The sequence below is a fragment of the Ceratotherium simum genome, chromosome 34 (genome assembly GCF_057802395.1).
Source record: "Ceratotherium simum simum isolate JZ-2026a chromosome 34, ASM5780239v1, whole genome shotgun sequence".
Classification (NCBI taxonomy): domain Eukaryota; kingdom Metazoa; phylum Chordata; class Mammalia; order Perissodactyla; family Rhinocerotidae; genus Ceratotherium; species Ceratotherium simum.
The window spans coordinates 14,449,247-14,469,896 of NC_141933.1; the positions used below are offsets into that span (position 1 = coordinate 14,449,247).

General features: G+C 44.9%; 2 protein-coding genes across 5 annotated transcripts in view; one reads left to right on the plus strand and one right to left on the minus strand.

Moving 5' to 3' along the window:
* The first annotated feature begins 3,191 nt into the window (after positions 1-3,191).
* On the plus strand, positions 3,192-7,523 carry MPEG1 (macrophage expressed 1). Its single transcript, XM_004437407.3, has one exon. It carries the CDS (start codon positions 3,441-3,443, stop codon positions 5,592-5,594), a length of 2,154 nt encoding a protein of 717 aa, XP_004437464.1. The 5' UTR covers positions 3,192-3,440; the 3' UTR covers positions 5,595-7,523.
* Positions 7,524-7,742: 219 nt separating this feature from the next.
* DTX4 (deltex E3 ubiquitin ligase 4) overlaps positions 7,743-20,650 on the minus strand; it is a 35,424-nt gene continuing 22,516 nt past the window's right edge. For 3 of the 4 annotated variants that reach the window (XM_087422878.1, XM_004437406.3, XM_087422879.1), the window contains 3 exons: positions 19,828-19,989; positions 14,849-14,938; positions 7,743-11,597 (listed from right to left, as the gene is read on the minus strand). In XM_087422878.1, the coding sequence (XP_087279004.1) occupies positions 11,364-11,597; positions 14,849-14,938; positions 19,828-19,989 (486 nt within the window). In that variant the 3' untranslated portion in view covers positions 7,743-11,363. Of the gene's footprint in view, positions 11,620-14,848; positions 14,939-19,827; positions 19,990-20,650 lie in introns of all 4 variants that reach the window. The other variant, XM_087422877.1, reaches the window with a different exon arrangement.

Genomic DNA, 20,650 nt, shown 5'->3' on the forward strand with positions numbered 1-20,650 from the left:
CTATGTTCTTATTTTTGTGGTCAGGATACAAATAATCCTGATGGAAAGAAGAGTCTCTGAGAAGAAGGAGCTGACAAAGCAACTCTCAAAACATCAGGTTAGGAATCAACTGTTCAGAAAAGAAAATATTGTCACTTTGTCAACTGATACCTCCTAGATTTTCCAGAACTAAATTTATTCCAGAGTCCATAAAAATCATAGTTCTCTGATCCATTTAGCGACTATTTGTCAGTTTCCAGACAAATTCCTGCTAAAATTCCTGCTAAATTCCTGCTAAAAATAAGAAAGGTAGTGGTGCCTGCAAATGCAGCCAGACTCCTGCCCATTTCAGACCTCAGGTGAAATGCAGAAGTGAGAAACACTAGGACTGGCTCCAAGCCGACACAGAACTGAACCTAAGACATGAATCATGGTTTGGCCCTGCACGAAATGGTGTCAGAAGGTTGCACGTGCTCAAATTGAGAAAGAAAGCAGACACGGGACTTCCCTTTTGCCTCTTTTTAGAGGAAGTGAAATCACTCTTCTGCAACACAGATGCATATCTTTTGTAGAAAAGTTGGTTTTTTCTTTTAAAGAATAAGTTCAATTTTTAGACACAGGCCCTTGAGTGCGGCCATCTGGAGAGTTTATGCGACTGCATATGCATTTTAGTACAAGAAAAAGTAGAGGAAATTGCTGGTGGGCAGATTAAAGCGAGAAAGGAGTGAGTGAAATGCTCTGGTCAAACTCTTGCAGGCAGCTTCCTCACACCTGACCATTGTGACCAGCCTGGTGGCATGCAAATTCAAGTTGAGCCAAAATTCCCACCATTTGCACTTCTCCTTTCCTTGTTTCCCCATGAACTGAAAAGGAACTTCCTTGAGCGCAGTACTTGCAGAGTCATAGGCTTTGGATCATTTCAGGTAAATGGAAATTCCAGACATAACTTATTTCTTTTGTTTTTTTGTTGTATAATTGTTGTTTATTTTCCTGAGTACTAATGGGATGATTACCCAGTACCCATCCCTGAGTTTGGCACTTAGCAGCTTCTCAATAAAAAGTTGTCAAGTGAGTAAAGACATTCTCATTGCTGAAAACTCAAAAAATACAGAAAATAAGAGGAAAAGTTTTAAATAATTCATAAAACCTACCGACCAGATATAATTACTGTCAATGAGTTGGTGTCTATCCCTCTAGTTATAAATATTTGTATGCAGTGGAGGTCATGCTGAATATCTATCACGATTTTTTCATGTAACAATATGGTAGAAGAATTTCTTATGTTATTAAAATTGTTTGAAAATATAATTATGATGGCTGTAAAATATTTTGTCTATGGATGAGATATAATTTCACTCTTGTTGGGTCTTTTAGTTATTTTAAATTTTTTGCTCTGGTAAAAATGAAGAGTAAGGCTCTCCAAAGAAATGACAATGACTGGGTGTTTCAAGATACGGGAACACCTGAATACAGAATTATCTACATTCCTCTTGCTTGTACTCTCATTGGAAAAGAGTGAGGTCTCAACAAGACCTATTAAAAGGAAAACGAAGAGTAAGAAATTGTCAGCATGTGTCCAAAACAGTGTGAGCAAGTTTTCTGATTTCTGATGAACTAGCCCTGAAACACATTGAAGAGAAGTCTGTGGCTATTTCAACAGACATATTCGAAGTACTCAAGGGCGTTCAACTCTAATTTTTCTAATTCTAGGATCACTCTACTGGGCTATAAATTTATAACTAACTGATTTATAAATTAACCAGGACATCCTGTGCAAAGGCTTGCTTCTCCAGCCGAGTATAAACTGAATACTCGTTCATAAATTAATCTCTCTTGAATGTAAGTGAATTCCCTGAAGCAGGATAACTGAGGCAGGGACAGATACAGAATGTGATATTTCTGGGTTTATAGAGCACCATTGAGGTTTTAATAATAACTAGTGAAGCTCAGCCTGTGAAGCTAGGCAACTGGCCTCATTATTTCTGAAAACGTTTGTCAGCTGCATCTGTGACCATCCAAGGTAATTCTATTCTTGAAACCTTCTTTCCAGGATATATACAGGTGATAATTTGTGATACTTGTGAAATGAAACATGACTTCTCTCAGTCTCAGCACTGCATCTGGCTCATGGTATGATTTTGGGAGCCATGAAGGTACAATTGGGAGCTTCATTAACTCCTCTGGATTCCCTGGTTACCAGTAAATGGACTAAGATGCACCCTGGCTGTCCCAAAGAATTGACAGAGCTGGGCTTCAATTCATCCTGGTACTAGACCAACGGGCCTGGAAGCACTGTTCTAAATTACGGGGTCCAATAGACCTAGCATTAGCACATTAAAGGAAACACATGAACGTATGTTCTCCCAATGATATAGCAAATGAATTGTTGCTTTTTTTAAATAGAGTAATGAAGAGCCACATTCTTTTTTATGCATTTATACTGATTACATACACTAAATAATGGAATGAAAAATTAAAGGTATAATAGCAGGTACCAACTTATTGCCAACTACACACACACACACACACACACACACACATAAGATGTATAAATGTGTATACACATACACATATATTTTGGCTACTGTCTGCTTTTGATAAATCAACATCTAGATTATAGTGTGGATTTTTCTCTTTGCTTAAACATTTTTATCTGAAAGGAAATGACAGTGTGGGGGTCCCTTGTCTTCACTCTGAATGCTGAGGGCAATGCAGACTGAGGTTCCCAGCATATAGCAAATGGAATCCTCTTTAGACCCCTTCAGCTCTGCCCTAGATAACACCATCTCCAAAGCAAGGACTATCAGGGCTTATAACAATAAAACGCCACAGGACTTGTGTCCAAGATTTTCACTCCTTTCTTCTGTGTGAACGTCTTTCACCCTCAGGTGAACGGGAAACCCAGGCCTTGGCCTTGGGCTACAGCTAGCCGAGGTACAGCAGAGACAGGGTGTCTCAGCAAGGGTGATATGGCCATTCACTTCTGCATTTACAGTAAAAGGAAACTGGTACTGGAGTCCCAAGAGAGAGCAGTCAGGGAAAATTTGAAACATCAACAGAGTGAACAAAAAAGCAAAACCAAAGCTTTCTTTCAAAGCCGGAAAAGCTCCTGGGGAGGAAGCAGCGAGGCATGTGGTTACACTTTTTCCGAGTGTCCACTACTGCTGCTGAGTAACTAGCCTGGGGCTGGGGGAAGGTGGAGGATTGTCCGGGCAGTTAACTGTTGAAGATATAGCTGTATTTGCAAATCTAGCACAACGTAAGTTTTTCAAAGTGCTAATGGACCTTAGTAAATCAACTCTCATTTCCCCATTTTGCAATTAGGTTAGCCTAAAGAGGAACTGGTGGTTTTAAGAGATTTTTTTTGTTTCAGCAACTGCTTTCTTTCCTTTTGGTTCAGTTTGCACCAAGCTCGCTGGCCTGCTGCTTAGGGGTGGCGTGGGGCTGGGGCTGTCTGAGCCATGAACAGCATCAGGGGTGCCATCCTCTTCTGGGCAGTGGCAGCATGGGCTAAAACGGACCAGCCTTTGGGAAAGACAGATGAGGCTGGATTTCAAAAATGCAAGGATGCCTTGAAACTACCTGTTCTGGAAGTCTTACCTGGAGGGGGCTGGGATAATTTGCGGAATGTGGACATGGGACTGGTGATGAACTTGACTTACACCAACTGCAGGACCACAGAGGATGGGCAGTACATCATCCCCGATGAAATCTTCACCATTGCCCAGAAAGAGAGCAACCTGGAGATGAACTCAGAAATCCTGGATTCCTGGGTGAATTACCAGAGTAGCACCTCCTACTCCATCAACCTGGAACTCTCCCTTTTTTCCAAAGTCAATGGCAAGTTCTCCTCTGAGTTCCAGAGGATGAAGACCCTTCAAGTGAAGGACCAAGCTGTCACTACCCGGGTTCAGGTAAGAAACCTGGTCTACACAGTCAAAATCAACCCAGCTTCAGAACTAAGCAGGGGGTTTAAGAAGGAGCTCATGGACATCTCTGACCGTCTGGAGAACAACCAGACACGGATGGCCACCTACTTGGCAGAACTCCTGGTTCTCAATTATGGCACCCATGTCATCACCAGTGTGGATGCTGGGGCTGCTCTCATTCAGGAGGACCACATCAGAGCCTCCTTCCTGCAGGATAGCGAGAGTGGCCAGAGTGCAATGACTGCATCTGCTGGTGCTGCCTTCCTAGACATTGTGAACTTCAAACTTGAGGAGAACTACACCTCAAAGAATGCCTTCAGCAAGAGCTACTTCTCAAACCGAACGAACTCCAGGGTGCAAAGCATTGGAGGGATTCCTTTTTACCCAGGCATCACCCTCCAGGTTTGGCAACAGGGCATTACCAACCACCTGGTGGCCGTAGACCGCACTGGCCTGCCTCTGTATTTCTTCATCAACCCCAACACTCTGCCTGACTTGCCAGGGCCCTTGGTGAAGAAGTTGTCTAAGACGGTGGAAGCAGCTGTGAAACGCTATTACACATTCAACACCTACCCTGGATGCACAGATTTCAATTCACCCAACTTCAACTTTCAGGCCAACACTGATGATGGCTCTTGTGAGGGGAAAATGACCAATTTCTCCTTTGGCGGAGTTTATCAGGAATGCACCCAGTTCTCAGGAAATGATGTTGTCCAACTCTGCCAAAACTTGGAGCAGAAGAATCCACTCACTGGTGATTTTTCCTGCCCTTCTGGCTACTCCCCAGTCCACCTGCTATCCCAGATCCATGAAGAGGGTTACAACCACCTGGAGTGTCAACGGAAGTGCACCCTTGTCATCTTCTGCAAGACGGTGTGTGAAGATGTGTTCCGGGTGGCAAAGGCCAAATTTAGGGCTTTTTGGTGTGCGGCCACTGGCCAAGTACCAGAAAACTCAGGACTACTTTTCGGGGGCCTCTTCAGCGGTAAGAGCATAAACCCTTTGACAAATGCACAGTCATGCCCAGCTGGCTATATTCCATTGAGCCTTTTTGAAAACCTCAAGGTGTGTGCCTCTCAGGACTTTGAGTTGGGATATAGGTTTTCAGTCCCCTTTGGTGGGTTCTTTAGCTGTGCAGCCGGGAACCCCTTGGTGGATTCTGCCACATCCAGAGATGTAGGGGCACCTTCTCTAAAAAAGTGTCCTGGGGGCTTCAGCCAACACCTAGCCGTCATCAGTGATGGGTGCCAAGTGTCCTACTGTGTCAAGTCCGGGCTTTTTACGGGAGGGTCTCTGCCCCCTGCCAGGCTCCCACCTTACACCCGGCCACCCCTCATGAGTCAGGCTGCCACCAACACTGTCATAGTGACTAATACTGAGACCGCAAGTTCCTGGATTAAAGATTCCCAGACCCACCAGTGGAGGCTGGGAGAGCCATTAGAGCTGCGCAAGGCCATGAAGGTCATCCATGAGGACGGTAGTGGCCTGTCAGGAGGAGCAGCAGCTGGGGTCACAGTGGGTGTCACTGCTGTCCTGGCAGCTGTCATCGCCCTGGCCATCTACGGCAACCGCAAGTATAAGAAGAGGGAATACCAGGCATTAGAAGGTGAGAGGCAGAGTTTGGCTCCCGGTGCTACAGAAACTAGCGATACCCCTGACCAAGACCACGAGCAGAGCCCAGCCTAAATCTCTCCCAAAAAACTGTTTCTCATCTCCAGCCAGAGCTTCAAGCGTGAATTTCATTCCTTCTCTCTCCATTTCTGCCGTCCTAACTATTGAAGTGGCAAGTGCAACAAAAAGCAGGTATAATTTTGTGACATCCTTGGGTCTCTGGGCCAGGAAATTAATAGAGCTACATGAACAAGTTTGGGGCTGGGGTTGGGGAGCAGTTGTGACTTTTTAAGCAAAAGTCATTCTGGAGACTAAAGCGAGAAGGGGTTGTCTTTTCTCTAAGTGTGTCATTAATTATCTTCACCTGAATGCATCCTTGTGAAAAGAGAGAAGGGTGAATGCTGACATTGGACTTGGACGCTATGCATTTAATCTGAGGTCAGCTGGGTTTCCAATTCATGAGCTGCAAGAATTTCTGTCTATAAGTGTTACCCTCCCACTATTTTGTTTTTTTAAAAAAGCTGTCTGAATTTCATGCTCCTGGAGGCTGACAAGACCCCCAGAAGACCCTGGAAGTCCTGCTTGGCCACTGCTTTTCACCTTTGAGGGCTGATACTGATGGACTGTGTCATCTCAACATCATCTGAACAGAAAGATGTTGCCTGTACCCAGCCCATTTATTCCAACTTCCCAGCAGTCAAGACTTACTTAGACCAGGCCACTCTTGGACTGCAGACTAGTGTCATAAAGTTTTCAGAAAATATTTTAACTTATAAACTTCCATTAGGAGGTCAAGGGGGAGAGAATGGTTTAGAGACAAGGAGTGAGTGAAGAAAGGGTAAAAACTGGAAAAGACTCTGGTGCTCAGGGGAAATTGGAATTCTTACCCACAACCAACTACCTGGTTTCTTCCTCATCATAATTGGGGCAAAGAAAGAAGCCACAGATTTGGATAGAACAAGCATTTCAGTTTCCTGGTCTATGTTCCCAAAGTATAACCCCTTCCTCTTCCATGAGTGGCCGTTAGCCTTCCCGTCTTCCCATCACATGCACACATCCCCCCAAACACACACACACACACACACACACACACCACATTCCAACAGGAAGTCTGCATTTTTCTGGGGGTGGGAGACAAGGAAAAATGTAAAAAGTCAAAGTAAGCCCACACCTAAGTATTACTTCCTCCCTACAACCAAAACAGAGTAAAAAGCACCAATTATGTACCCTACCGTTATTTCTTCCAGCAGAAAGGGGGCTGATGTGATCAGATCCATGTTTTTAAATGAAACAAAAAAGACATCAACAACATTTGTGACACATTTATTTTCAGTTCCAGGCTGACTTCCCCGGGGCACCTAGCAGGATGCATAATTGTGACCTGGCATTTGGGGCTTTGCCCGATTTTAATACGAATCTCACCTAATTGTAATTACCGGGGTGAATCTGTTAATGTTCCGCCACAACATTTCTTCACCAAATCACACGTCATTAGTGAGTTATCGTCTATGAAGGATAATTTGTCCTCTCCCAGTTAACATTCACAATCAAGAGTTTAGGTTTACAATAGGTCCTTCTCCTGAGGAGCTTGAAGCACCTCAGCCTGTGGGAAGATGGGAGGATACTCATTCATCTCCCACTATGATACGGAGAAGAGAAGTGAATCACAGAATTTGAGGTCTGTTCTCCTGCCTACTCAGCCAGCGACACCGATTTCTACAACCTCTTCACTTGACCCTGCCTCTTAAGCATTAAAATGTTCTCCTAAACCTCTGGGTGTTTTGTGGGTAAGTTTCAGCCAAGCTAACCACTTTTCTGCAAATACTAACTTTGCCATGAATTCTTTGAAGATTACTGAGTCAGAGAGATGAAGTACAGTCTATAGGTTTCTAGATTTTTAATGCACTAACTGACCGTTGAAATAAAAAGCTCTTCACAAACTTGTATTTCTAATAACAAAATTGCACATAAATATGCATTAAAATATGTATTTAAGGAACACTCTGTCTGACTGTGCTTCCATAGGAAATCAGAATGTGGGAGTTTGCAGTTTACATTCAAGTCATTTTACAAAGTTAGAACCCTGATGGGAGGGTGGTGGTTCGTGGGCTGTGTTTTCCTGACTGGGAGCGCAGGCTGGGGTCTGTGGAAAGATGAATCCTAGCTTCCAAGAAAACCACTCCGGACTATCAGAAATAGACACACATTTGGGTGACAAAGGCAGCTTTGCAATTGCATTTTATTTTTGTGTTCTCGTTAGTATCAGGATGATTAATACTAAACATTTATTTGAAAAACAACAGCCTGTAAACTATTGACACATACACTGTATTGTGGTCAGGTGAAGGGAACTTTAAGAAGCTAATATTGGCAGTTTTTGAGAGGGTCTTTCCCCCAAAAGGTTCACTTGTTTATTTCCCCTGCCGTGTGGTCTGTGGCTTTAGAGGAACAAGAAGTCAAGCCTGGTCCCTTCGTCAAATGTGTGGGTGGAAAAGACGTGAAAAAAAAAATAGAGAAAAGGGACCTTCCCCTCCATCCAAGGCAAGCGTTTGTGGTTCCTTACAGACTTAGGGAGGTACCCCAAATGCCTCACAGATAGGTGCCCTGATGTACAGAAAGCAGAAGGTTAAACAGCAATTTGTGATTGTTCATTTACCATTTATTGTTCTGTACATACATCTCATGAGCACCAGGTGGCAATGTCCTCCCACAGAGCAACACCACAGACTTCAAAACACACCAGTTACAAACAACAGGACATTCACCTGCCCTCTCCCCGAAATCCCCCACTCAAATGCTAGTACCCACAGACAAGGAAAGGGGACAAGCCCCTTTCTTGTATGCCACGGGGCTTTCCCCCATCCTCTCATGTGCATGATGGTGCAATACCAGGACGAGTACTTTTGACCAAGTAGAAAACCGCAGAGAAGTCCAAGTTTTACAAAAGGTGGAGGGAGGGGGATGAAAACACAAAGGCACACACAATCACATATACACATTTATGTTTAAAGGATGAGCATCTGACAGGGTTTGTCTCCAATCACATTTGTCATCCCTGGAGACTCAGGAAGGGAGAAACTAGGCTGCTGGTGCTAAGACGATGAAAGGAAAGGCATGGAATTCCCTGTATGGGCCAGGGAACACAGCAGGGCTTCTGGTGGGAAAACGTCCTGTGTCAAAGTGGTGAATGCACAGGGCCTCTGCTGGCAGGGTTCTTGCTGAACCCAAGACTGTGCCTTTCCAGGTTGGCACAAGAGAAAGGGCAGAGGAAGGCGCCCTGCCTTGTATGGCACAGTGTTAGAAAGGGAATTCAACATCCCTTCTGCCCAGAGAGTCCCACAAGAAGAGCATCCTCAGAGAGGAAGAGGCACAGACATAGTCAACATCCTAGAGGAAAAGGCTTGAAGGTATGAAGACTTACTCTCAAAGCGGTATTGCCCCTGTCGTGCTGCCTGCCTTATACACTGTGTATCTCTTTCTTCTGCTCTTGGCCGTCCACTTCCCCACCAATACCTTCTTCTGCCTGATTCAGGGAAATCAGTCTCTCCCCACTGCCCACTGCCAGTTGTCAAAGCATGTCTTCTTTCCTTTCTTACCTCCTACTGCACAGCTGTGTGTTTCCACCCACTGACCCTAAGTCTATTTCCTCATCCCTGTGGGTGAGAATCCTAGCAGATACTTGACCACGGCACTGAAGGTAGAGATGCTACTAGGCCTACAATGAGGCTCTCTGATGATCTCGGGTACATGGTAGCCTGGCAAGGGGCATGGGGCATGACATTAAACCCTGCAGGGATGTCTCTTCATTGAGTTCAGATGTTTCCTTCCTAACTGTGGCAGGAAACTGCCCCATGGTGCAGTGAACTCAGGACCAATCTCATGGTCGGCTGGTAAGATAAAATGGCTGCTAACTGATGAGAGAGACTGGAACTAAAATGGCAGGAACAATTCCTCCTATCAGAGCTCCCTCTGCTGGAGCCGATTAACATTTCTGTAGCCATTTGAGAAATGAGGAAAGGCTTAGCACCGGCGTGTCCAGAAAAATTAGGTGACACACAGGTGAATCCACTGGCCACACTAACATCAAAATGGCTACAGGCCTAACAGCAAGCAGCTCCAGAGCTGGCTCTCAGGAAAGCTTGGCTTCCAGTTCTAACTTAAGTACCATTTTTGAAGGTTCTTTTGTTTCAATTTTTCTAGCATCAAAAACCTTCCAAATATTATGAAATACATATGCATATATATACGTCAAACCCCCAAAACATGAGGTATATAAATTCAAATTAGTAAGTATCCAGAGGAATTTCCCCCAAACACACAGTTCAAAGAACCCACTTTCAAAGGGGGAATTGGGTTTCCCTTCTTAATCTGCCTTCTCTCCTCCCTGACTCCCAATTCATTCCTTAATGGGAGCCAAAGGCAAGAGGAATGTTGGGGAGGGGATAGACAGGGTCTATCTTGGAACACAACCCAGACGCAGGTTGGACTGGATCATAACGTGGTCCTAACCCTATTAGGAATGAGCTAAAGAAGCTCCCTCCATGCTCTAGGTCAATCTGTAATAGATGAGGGAGTTGAAGGGCCCAGCACCATCTCTGGGCTCTGATTAGCAAATTTGTATGGAGACAGATTGAAGCCCTCATAGAAACAAGACTGGATGGAGATTGGCTCAGATCTAATCTCGAAAGAGATATAAAAAGGGATCAGTCCAGGTATCATCTTACACATCTCCCAAAGCACAGTTCTGTCTCCATCAGGGTCCAAGTATACTATGGGGTAGGTTGGCAGATGATGAGGGAAGTCAAAGGACCACAGCCTGGCTGTTTGATCCCCATCATAACTGGGGTTTGACATCTTGCAAAACAGTGTGGGAACATGATGGGACTCTCTACCAACATGGCCCAGTGGTGTGCACACACACCGCACACACACACACATATATATGCACATACACAGATGGCACAGAGCCCAGCGTGAGCTCTACTCACAGTGACTTGATGAAACTCATGGAGTCTTTGAGCTGGTCTGGGATGAGTTGGGAAGAAGGCTATGGGCTCCTCTCCCTGAGGACAGTTCAGATGCTAAGTGGGATGCAGGCTCTGGTCTGATCAGAAAAGGGCTGGAAACATCATGAGATGCTGCCCCAAAGAGGAATCCCAGAGTGCATCCATCCACACAAGAGAACCAGATGCCTCTTTGGACGATCAAAGGTGTGAGGAGGAGGGAGGGCCCGGGGAACCCAAGGACTATCATGAGAGCTAAGAGTGCTCCCAGAAGCCTTTGCCTCCCTGACCCTCTTGGCAAGAAGTGCTTCCTCGCTGTACAACTAGGCATAGATTTCTGATGTCACAGCAGTTTAGCAGTTCACCCCTTTGCCCCTCAACCTTGCACAGTGAGAGCTCCTCACCTCCAGCGGAGGAGAGAAAAGCAGAAACTCCGCTCTCAAAGCAGAGTGGAAGCAGCAAGAAGCCAGCTGAGGCACTGAACCTCAGGCTTCACAAGGCCAGGGTATGGAGTGCCCATGCACTGTCCACACCCTAAGTGTGCTGACCATGTCCCCACTTAAGGGGGTGAGGGGGGTTCTTGCCTACCCAGCACCGAAAACTCCATGGGAATAGACCAAGGATGGCCCTCATCCCATGTCCCCTTTGTGATGGATGAGATTTATGAATGACATCACCTTGTTCAATCTGGCTCCCCCCTGTGGTTGGGAGGATAGGGGATGGAGACAGGACAGGAGGGGAGATGAAGGAGTCGGGAGGGCAGGGCACCAACTTCTACCTTGACTCTTCCCACTTCCTGCCCTGTGGTCCCCATGGCCCTCCCCACCAAAGCCCCTCCAGCTCAGTCCTTCTCCTGGGCAGTGCTGTCCTCAGAAATGCCCTGGGCAGCCAGTTCAGCCAGCACATTATCCAGGTAATTAGCATCTGGGTAGCCATGGCCAGTGAGATTAGAGCCAAACTCTGTCTTGTGGTGGACTTCATTCCAGATGACGGTATCTGACTCGCCCGTGGTGCTGGAGGTACCAATGGCAAAGATGAGGCGGCGATCCCAGGCCACAAGCAGCAGCTTCAGAACCTAAGACAGTAAAGGTAGAAGACTGAAGGCAGATAGTTAGTGTTGGTCAAAGACTATCCCTTGGAATATAGAGAGTCTCCTAAGGGTCCTGCTCTTCCTACATCATGATGCCCTAAGCAGCACAGTGACTAGAAAGAGATTTGAGTGTGGAGTTAGGGACCTGTAGGTTAAGTCTTTGCTCTGTCACCAACTAACTGTGTGACCTTGGACAAGTTATATCACCTCTCTGAGCTTTAATTTCCTTACTTATAAAGTGGCAATGGTACAATCTGCCTCCAAAGGTTGTGAGCATTTTAGGGGGCTGTGCCTGGCACATACTACTCAACAACTGTTAGCTGCCAACATCATAGCTGCGTTTTAAAAGATAGGATCTAGGAATTCAAGGCACTTATGATCTGAGATCTTCTGAAGTTCTCCTCTACCATCCCCACCTGAATGTGGTATTAATTTACCCACAGCTAAAGTTGTAGACTATTTCTCCAGTGACATTGTGGAAGTGCCTTGACTTCTTCCAGGCTATTTCATATTTAGTTGTTCATCTGGTCCCCACAACCACACTTTGGGGCAGGTCTGGCAGGCACTATTGTTGTCTCTACTTTATAGGTGAAACCCAGAGAGGTTTTAGGGCTTGCAGAATGTTCTAATTTAGCTAAATTAAAAAAAGAAAATCTTTGTTGAACAAGACAAATGACTAACACCCTGCCCAGCATGAAGAAGGCACCCAATAAAAATGTATTAGATTCAGAACTGAACTACTGTAAACATGGCATAATAGTAGTAGTAATCATAAAAGCAGACTTTAAAACTATGAGCTACCATTTCCTGAGTGTTTACTAACCAGGCGCAAAGCACTGGGTCATGTAATGGTTACAACAATTAGATAAGATGGGTATTCTCATTACCCTCTTTCTGCAGACAGGGAAACAGGCTCAGAGATAAAAGACTTGTCTTGGTCATTCAGCTAGTAAGTGGCAGAAGGGGGCCTTGACTTCAGGACTGCCTGACTTTACAGTCCATGGTCTGAATCATTACTTTGTTGACTCTCAGATGGGAATCAGTATAGGTTTCATTAGAGGTGGCTGCTTCTGAGCTGAGTCTCAGAGGGAGGAGAGGATTTAAGGTATAGTAATAGAGAAGGATGTGTAGACATAGTGAATAAATATGAGCCAAGGCATGTATAATTACAATAGCTGCCACCACGTTGGGCATTTTACAAATACTACTCTCAGTTAATTCTCACATCCTCCACCCAGATAGAAATTATCACAGCTATTTTATAGGAAACAGAGACTTGAGGATGTTAAACTTTATGCCTGTCCCCACATCTGGTAAATGGTGGAACTAGGGCTCAAACCCAGGCTGGTCTGGCTCCAAGGCACATGCTCTTATTACCTCGCTCAGCAACAGGGCCCAAAGTTAGGGTCCCGGAACAGCAGACATGAAGGATAAGGATGAGGAATTAGGGAGAGGGGAAGGTTGACACCCACACTGGAGTAGGTCTTGTGAGTCAAGCTGAGAAAATTGTACTTTGTAAAGAAGGAAGGGAAAACCATCAAAACAATTTTTTTTTTACTTTATTTTAAACAGAGGAGATTAATGCTAGAAACTGTGCTTTAGGATAACTAATCTGGTGGCAGATAAAAGATGAAAGCATTAAGGAGGTTGGCAGTGGCAGGATTAGAAAAGGAGCCGAGTGGTTTGGAGGGCAGCACAGGGAAAAATGGGCTGAATGGATGTAGTGGATCAGAGCGAGAGTCCAAGATGGTTAATGTGTCCAATGTGGGTCCCAGGGTATGACATCTGGGTATGTCATTAACACAAAGAGGGAGGCCTGGAAGAGGAGCAGCTCTTGGCAAGAGGATTCAAGTTTTAGCAGCAGGACTTTATAGCAGAGACGTTTAGCCAGCAAGTGGGACTGGAGATCTAGGGCTCAGGCACAGAAATGTGGCTGTTAAGGGCAAAGAGGTATCAGGACTGGTCCTGACTCTTAATGTGAGGACACTGCACTGGGCACATCTTCATGATGGGGTTGATTTTCTCATTGTTCTGAACTACCTGCTTCCTCCCCTGTAACAGGAGAACATATCCACACCCTTTGTTGTGAAACCTGAAGGGCCTCCCTGTGGGCAGTTCATGACTCCATTCCTTGTCTCACTTGCCCATGACTTGCTGGGGTCTGTGAAATGTGAATGGAAGCAACAAGTTTCCAGGAGCAGCTCTCGTGGGATTGCACAATTACCCTTGGATTCTCTCTTGGTCCTCTGCCCGCTTCCATGGGAAGGGCATGAACCACAGAAGGGCTGCTCCTTTGACCTGGATTCTGTAACCAGAAGCCACATGGGGCAGACTGAGCTGCCCTACAGCAGCAACCAAGCCACAGCCACTGAGATGCCAAGTACATGAGAAATAAACAGTTTTTGAAGTAAGCTGCTGAGACTCAGAGGTTGTTTGTTACACAGCACAACCCAGAGAAAGCCAGTGGAAACACACCTCATCCAACATTTTCTCCAGCATCCCCACAAGAAAGGGTACAACACTCACTTAGATCAATGCTTCTTATCCCTTTTGAGATAAGAGAAGGTTTTGAAAACCCAATGACTTTCTGGCCTTATCCACAGAAAAATGAACATAAAATTTTTATTCTATTTTTTAGAATTCATTAAACCACTATGCCTGACCATGAATCACTAGGAATCCAGAAACCCACTGATTTTTCCCTCTGCCCCTTTGGGAAAAGTCAAAGAATACTAAAGTACATGAAAATAAAATAATCTCCCACAAATTAAGATCCCTGCCCCAGAGCAATGCTTCTCAAGCTTTAATGTGCTATCAGATCACCCAGGATCTTGTGAAAATGAAGTAGGTTCTGAGATTCTGCGTTTCTATCAAGTTTCTAGGTGTTGCCACTGGTGCTGTTCCCAGGACCAGCTGTTAAGCAGCAAACCTCTAGAGAAAGGATCCTAAAATAGGTGAATTATTGCCAGTAATATCCAGGACAGGAAAAAGCCAAAGGCTCTGCCTCTGCCACCCTGCAAAAAAAGTCCTAATCACATCCACCCTTACCTACAGTTGACTCAAATATGACCTTGTTACCATGTGCATCTAGAGTTAAAAGAGAACTAGTTCTCTTTAGCTTGTGCACTGTGGGAAGCACAACTTGGAGCCCTAACAGAGAAGTAAATTCCCTGGCTCTACCCTGAACCACCCAGCCCCCACCACCCCCCACCCCACACCGCCCCAGCAACTCTTACTTTTCTCCCTTTCTCGCTGTCCGGAAGGTAACAGTGTCGTGGGAAGCCACGGGCACTGAAACTCTTCCCAGGATTTGGGTGTTCTGGCCCCTGAAAGCAAAAAGAAAGAAAGTGAAGGACATTTTTTCAAAATATTTCTAATGAGAGCCAGCCCTGACAGCCTAGCAGTTAAAGTTTGGTGTGCTTCACTTTGGCAGCTTGGGTTTGGATCCTGGGCATAGAACCACACCACTCGTCTGTCAGTAGCCATGCTGTGGCAGCGGCTCACATAGAAGAACCAGAAGAACTTACAATTATACACAACTATGTACTGGGGCTTTGGCAGGGGAGAAAAAAGGATGAAGATTGGCAACAGATGTTAGCTTAAGGCAAATCTTCCCCTGCCAAAAAAAAATAAAAATTTCTAATGAAGGAAGTGCAGGCTGTGACTAATTCAAATAATGATGACAATAATAATGGCCATAGAGGCTAGACAGAGAACAGACCCAAACAGCAGTGGGAGTAGGTATTTAATACACACTTCAGAGTCCTAACTCCTAGATTTGGACCAGAGCTGCCGCCTCCCAGCTATGTTAGCTGGAGCCCGTCGTGGGGCATTGGTTCCCCAAGTTAAATAGGGAGGATGTGAATTCTCACCTTGTGGGACTGTTATGAATGTTAAGTGAGCATGGAACCTGGTACACAGTAAGAGCTCAGTAAATGTTTATCATCATCATCATCATCATCTATTCTGCCTCTTTTGTTTAATAAACTAGGAAAACTTGCAGCCCTGAGAGGTTAGATGACTTTCATAATGCTAAGGGCTTTGCCAAAACTTAAGCCCAGCCTTCTGGGGCATACTCTGGACTTTTTAACCTCTAAACTACTCAGAATAACAAAGGTGCCTCTGAGCTAGGAGCCACGCAATGAGAATTTTCTGAATAATTCTTGTGGGTTTTCTTTTTTGTCCTAACGGGTTTTTGTTTGTTTTCTTGTTTAATAATATGGATTGGGATATTCACGACTAAAAATCTTCTCATAACTTTTCAACTGTTATCGCCCAATACCCCTATTAAAAAGCAGTCTCAGAAAGAAACTGAAGCAGATTTTAGCCAGAAACCAGGCTTCCTGATTAGGGTCCAGAATGGGTCCACGGACCCCTTTGAGAACTTCATGAAAAGTGAGCGATTTTCTCCCAGTAACAACGCACATATTTCACACACAGACAAATGTTTGTCTAAAATTTCTGAACACCACTGACCCCCTCAGGGTCTGTGGAACTCTCTTTTAAATTCTCTTCTAGATGAAACCAATATAATATTGATAATTCCATGCAGCTCCTGGCACAAGCTCTCACAGAGATGATCAGTAAATATATCCTGGCTGAATAAATGAATGAGTGAGTGAATAAATAAATAACAAAACTACAAGAAAACACAGATTTTTCACTCTCTTTTATTATGGACAGTGGCTCCAAAATGATTTTAAAATTCTGTGATATTAATTTTTTTAATAGCATGCTTCAAGATCACCTATGATTTGGCAGATTGAGCACTACGATAATTGCATTGGGGTCTCAGAGAAGGAAAAGATGATTGTGAGCTGAAAGAGGCAACAATGTCTTCTTGGAGATGCAAGACTTGATGGTTCTGAATTTCACATTCATATGAAATCACTCTACATTTACAACAGTCCCATGGCCATGGCTGTTTCTAAGCCAGGCTTCCAGACTGAAAGGCCAATTCCGACCACAGCTCTGTCTGCTCCTCTCCTGCCTAGGACTGCCAGCTGTGTGGCCAACTCAGATGCCTGCCTGGCACTGACCCAGCAAGGCTGTGTGCTCCCAGCACGTCACTAAGCTGAGCAGTCACAACTCCGCCCAGCTCAGTTTCTCCCCCAAGAAATCATTCTCTTCAGTGAAGGTAGAGCTTAAACATCTTGACTCCTCATGGAAGCCAAAGCCCTTGTGGTCCCTGGAATCTCCAGAGATGGATGTGGCACTGAGAGTCTAGCTATTGACTCTCAGGGATGGGTCTACATAATGGCTGTAACGACGGCAGAGAGATGCATTTGCCTTGACACAAGCCTGGGTTTTCTTGGAGGAGCTGGGGCAGCTATAAAGGCAGCATGCAGGCACCTCTATACTCTTCAGGCTCTCTGTTCGTCAGTCCTGGAGGCTGGGATAAAGAACATCCTCCGAAATGGTGGCCCTATCCCGACCTTTGCCCACTTCAGTCTGTTCTACTTCCCACCAAAGCCATCGGCTTTTTCTCCTGACTTCCAAATTTTTATTCATGTCCCTATCATCCCAACTAGCTGCCTCAGAATCATTCCAGAAGTCTCACCTGCCCCCACATCCAACCACATCTTGCTCTCTTTTGCCCCTGTCCCCTCCCTTGTTCAAGTGCCATTACTGGAGCCTGGACTATCGCAGTGGTCTCCTAATTGGTCTGTCAGGTCATCCCTCACTCTTTCGCCAGATGAACCTTCCTAAAGCATAATCTCAACACATGACTTTCCATAATCCTAATCACAAGCCCAACAACCTTCAGGGACTCCCCACAGCCTGAGAAGGAAAGTCCACAGCCCTCACTCTAGTGTTCAAGACCTTCCTCTACCTGGCCACAATTGTTCTTCACTGCCTAGTCTTCTAAATCCTTCATGCTCACTCCTCTCCTCCCCCACTTTCACAAGTCTTGGACCCTTTAAAAATCTTCCTTATGGGCTTTCAACACCCCCACTTTGTCTCCTCTACAATTTTCCTGCATCCTCCAACTAAAAACGCTCTCCTCCATTTCGTCATGTCCTTCAAGGCCCTATTAGTGAGTGCCCTGCACCAGAAAGTCTCCTCTGACCCTCCTAGTCAGACAGACATAAGCCATCCTCCTTATTCTGATAAGCAGGATACTCAAATGATGATGGTGACCAGGTATTGAGCATCTTAGTACTGTTCTCGGTACCACAATACGCACATACAAACGTTATCTCCAGCTTTATAAAATCCCTGCTCATTAGGTTTCTGTCCACACAGATAAATAAACCAAGCTCAGAAAGGTCAAGTGGCTCTCCAAAGTCCTCATCTAATAAAGAGGCAGCCAGGAATTGGAATCCAGGTCCGCCAGACTTGGAAGGCCTTGTGTTGCCTTTGTCCACAGTGCCTCCCACAGCTTTTATCAATGGGGTACACCATTTTTTGCTCTACAGCTTAGTGATGTATGTTTATTTTTCCCTGACTGGATGGTTAGTCCTTCAAAGAAGAATCGTGCTTTTTATTCAATTCTTTTGCAGGCTATCACATCTCCCTGTTTTATTTCTTCCACATCCCTTATGACTATTTGGAAATACCTTGTTTTTCATTTGTTTACTTTATTGTCTTCTTCATCCTATTAGAATGGGGGCTTCAAGGACAGCAGGGTTTTGCTCACGATTGTTTCTCCAGCACTTAGAACACACCTGGCCCCTAATCCACCCTCAAATGTTTGTTAAATAAGAGAGAAAATAGAAGAAGACAAGGAAGAGGGAGGAAAGAAGGGTGAACCAATAAATATTTGCTAAATAAATGAACCCAGTAAGCACCCCAGACCCTTTAGAAAAAGCTTCAATGTGTGAAGGAAGGGGCACATTTGTATTCACTGTCAGGAAAACTGTTCAATTTGTTCCTTAGGATTGTCTTTCATAGATTCAAAAGAGGAAAGAAGTGCCCACAAAAATCAGAGCCAAGGACTATCTATCAAATTACAAATGCAAACACCATTTGACAAAGAAGTTCTACTTCTAGAAAATATTCTACAGATATACTCACATACGTACAAGGTTATTCATTACAGCATTATTTGTTGTAGCAAAAGATTGGAAACAATCCATATGCCCATCAAATGGAGACTGCTGAATATAAATCATGGTGCACTTATACAATGGATTATTCTGCAGAGCTAAGAAAGAATGAGGAAGCTCTCTCTATACTGACATGGAAAGATCTATAGACTATACTGTTAATTGCAAAATGCAGGGTGCAGAACAATATGTCTAATATGTCATCCTTCGTGTAAAAATGGGAGGAGTAGATGCCCTCTTTGTTCCATATGCACAAAGAAGCCCAGAAGGAGACCTAAGAAAGTAAGAACAATGGTGGAGAGTGGGGGAGGGTGAAACCGGATAGATGGGTACAAGAGTAGGAAGGTGACTTTTCATGGTATAATATCATCTTAGTCAGTTTGGGCTACTGTAAGAAAATACCATAAACTGGTTGGCTTTATGGTAGAAACAGAAATCCATTTCTCACAGTTCTGGAGGCTGGGAAGTCCAAGATCAAGGTGCCAGCGGATTCAGTGTCCGGTGAGGCTCCACCACATAACTAGTTTGGTTTCAAAGGTTCACAGTTGGAGGGGAATTTGCCTCAGGATGAATCGTACCTTGAGTCTCACCCATATCTGATTTAGTTAATATTTAGATAAGACTTTGGACTTAGACTTGAAAGTTGATGCTGGAATAAGTTAAGACTTTTGGGATTGTTGAAATGGAATGAATGTATTTTGCATGCAAGAGGGACATTGATTTTGGGGATCCAGGGGTGGAATGCTATGGAGTGAAAGTTTGTGTCCCCCAAAATTAATATGTTGAAACCTAATCCCAAATATGATGGTATTAGAAGGTGGGGCCTTTGGTAGGTTATTAGGTCATGAGGGTGAAGCCATCATGAATGGGATTAGCACCCTTAAAAAAGAGACCTCAGAGAGCTCCCTCACCCCTTCTGCCATGTGAGGACACAGCGAGAAGACAGTCTAGGAACCAGGAAGCAGGCTCTCGCCAGACACTGAATCTGCCAGCACCTTCACCTGGGACTTACTAGCCTCCAGGATGTGAGATCTAAATTTCTGTTGTTTAAAAGCCACCCAGTCTGTGGTATTTTGTTACAGCAACGTGAATGGACTAAGGTAAACACTTATCTGCAAACATTTAAACTTAAAACAATAAATGTCGATGGCTGAGGGTGAGCTCACCTGAATGCCAGGGGGGATACTGTAGATGATCCGGATGGTTTTGCAGTCTGGGTGGCCAGGCAAGGAGTGTGGGATGAGGTGGTACTCCATCTTCCCCGGAGGCTGGGTGCCTGTCTTCACCCCATAGATGGTCTTGCATGTTGGACACTGCAAACTCCCATCCTGAGGAGACAAGGCCAGAACAACCAGACTGGGAAACAGTTTTGGTAATGACCTCTCCACTCTAGCTTAGGGTCAGGGAGTCAAAATGCACTGAAATGAGGACTAGACCTTACGGCCCCCCTGCCCAGTTACCAAGGCCGTTTCTGCTTTCTCCAAAGTAAGAGGAGGTCAAGTCCCCACAGACAGCCCCAGGCTCCATGTGCGAAGAGGCAGGTAAGAGAGACTCTGTCCTTGAGGAGACCAGCTCATGAGGGCAGGGACCATACAGAGGGAATCATTATTTAACTGCTAAGCACCAAAAGAGTGGAACCGACAGCAAGCACTAGAGAGCAGCACATCAGAATCACCTCGGGAGCTTGTGAAAAACTAAAGACGCCTGGACCCACACCAGGTCCACTGAATCAGAGTTGGGAGGCTACAGAGCCATAGTGGTTAAGAGTATGAACTCTGAAGTCAAACTTCCTGGATTTGATTCCCAGCTCTGCCATCTACCCACTGTGTGACTTGGACAAATAAGTCTCAGATTCCTTATAGAACAAGGAAAACAGAAGTATCTATCTCACTGAGTTGTTGGGAGGATTCAATGAGATAATCCATAGGAAATGTTTAGCATGAGGCGTATCTAAATGTTATTAGTATTTTTATGATTTCTGTGGGGAGA

Coding starts and splice junctions, on each gene's coding strand:
- MPEG1 (XM_004437407.3), top strand. CDS start 3,441: ATGAACAGCATCAGGGGTGCCATCCTCTTCTGGGCAGTGGCAGCATGG.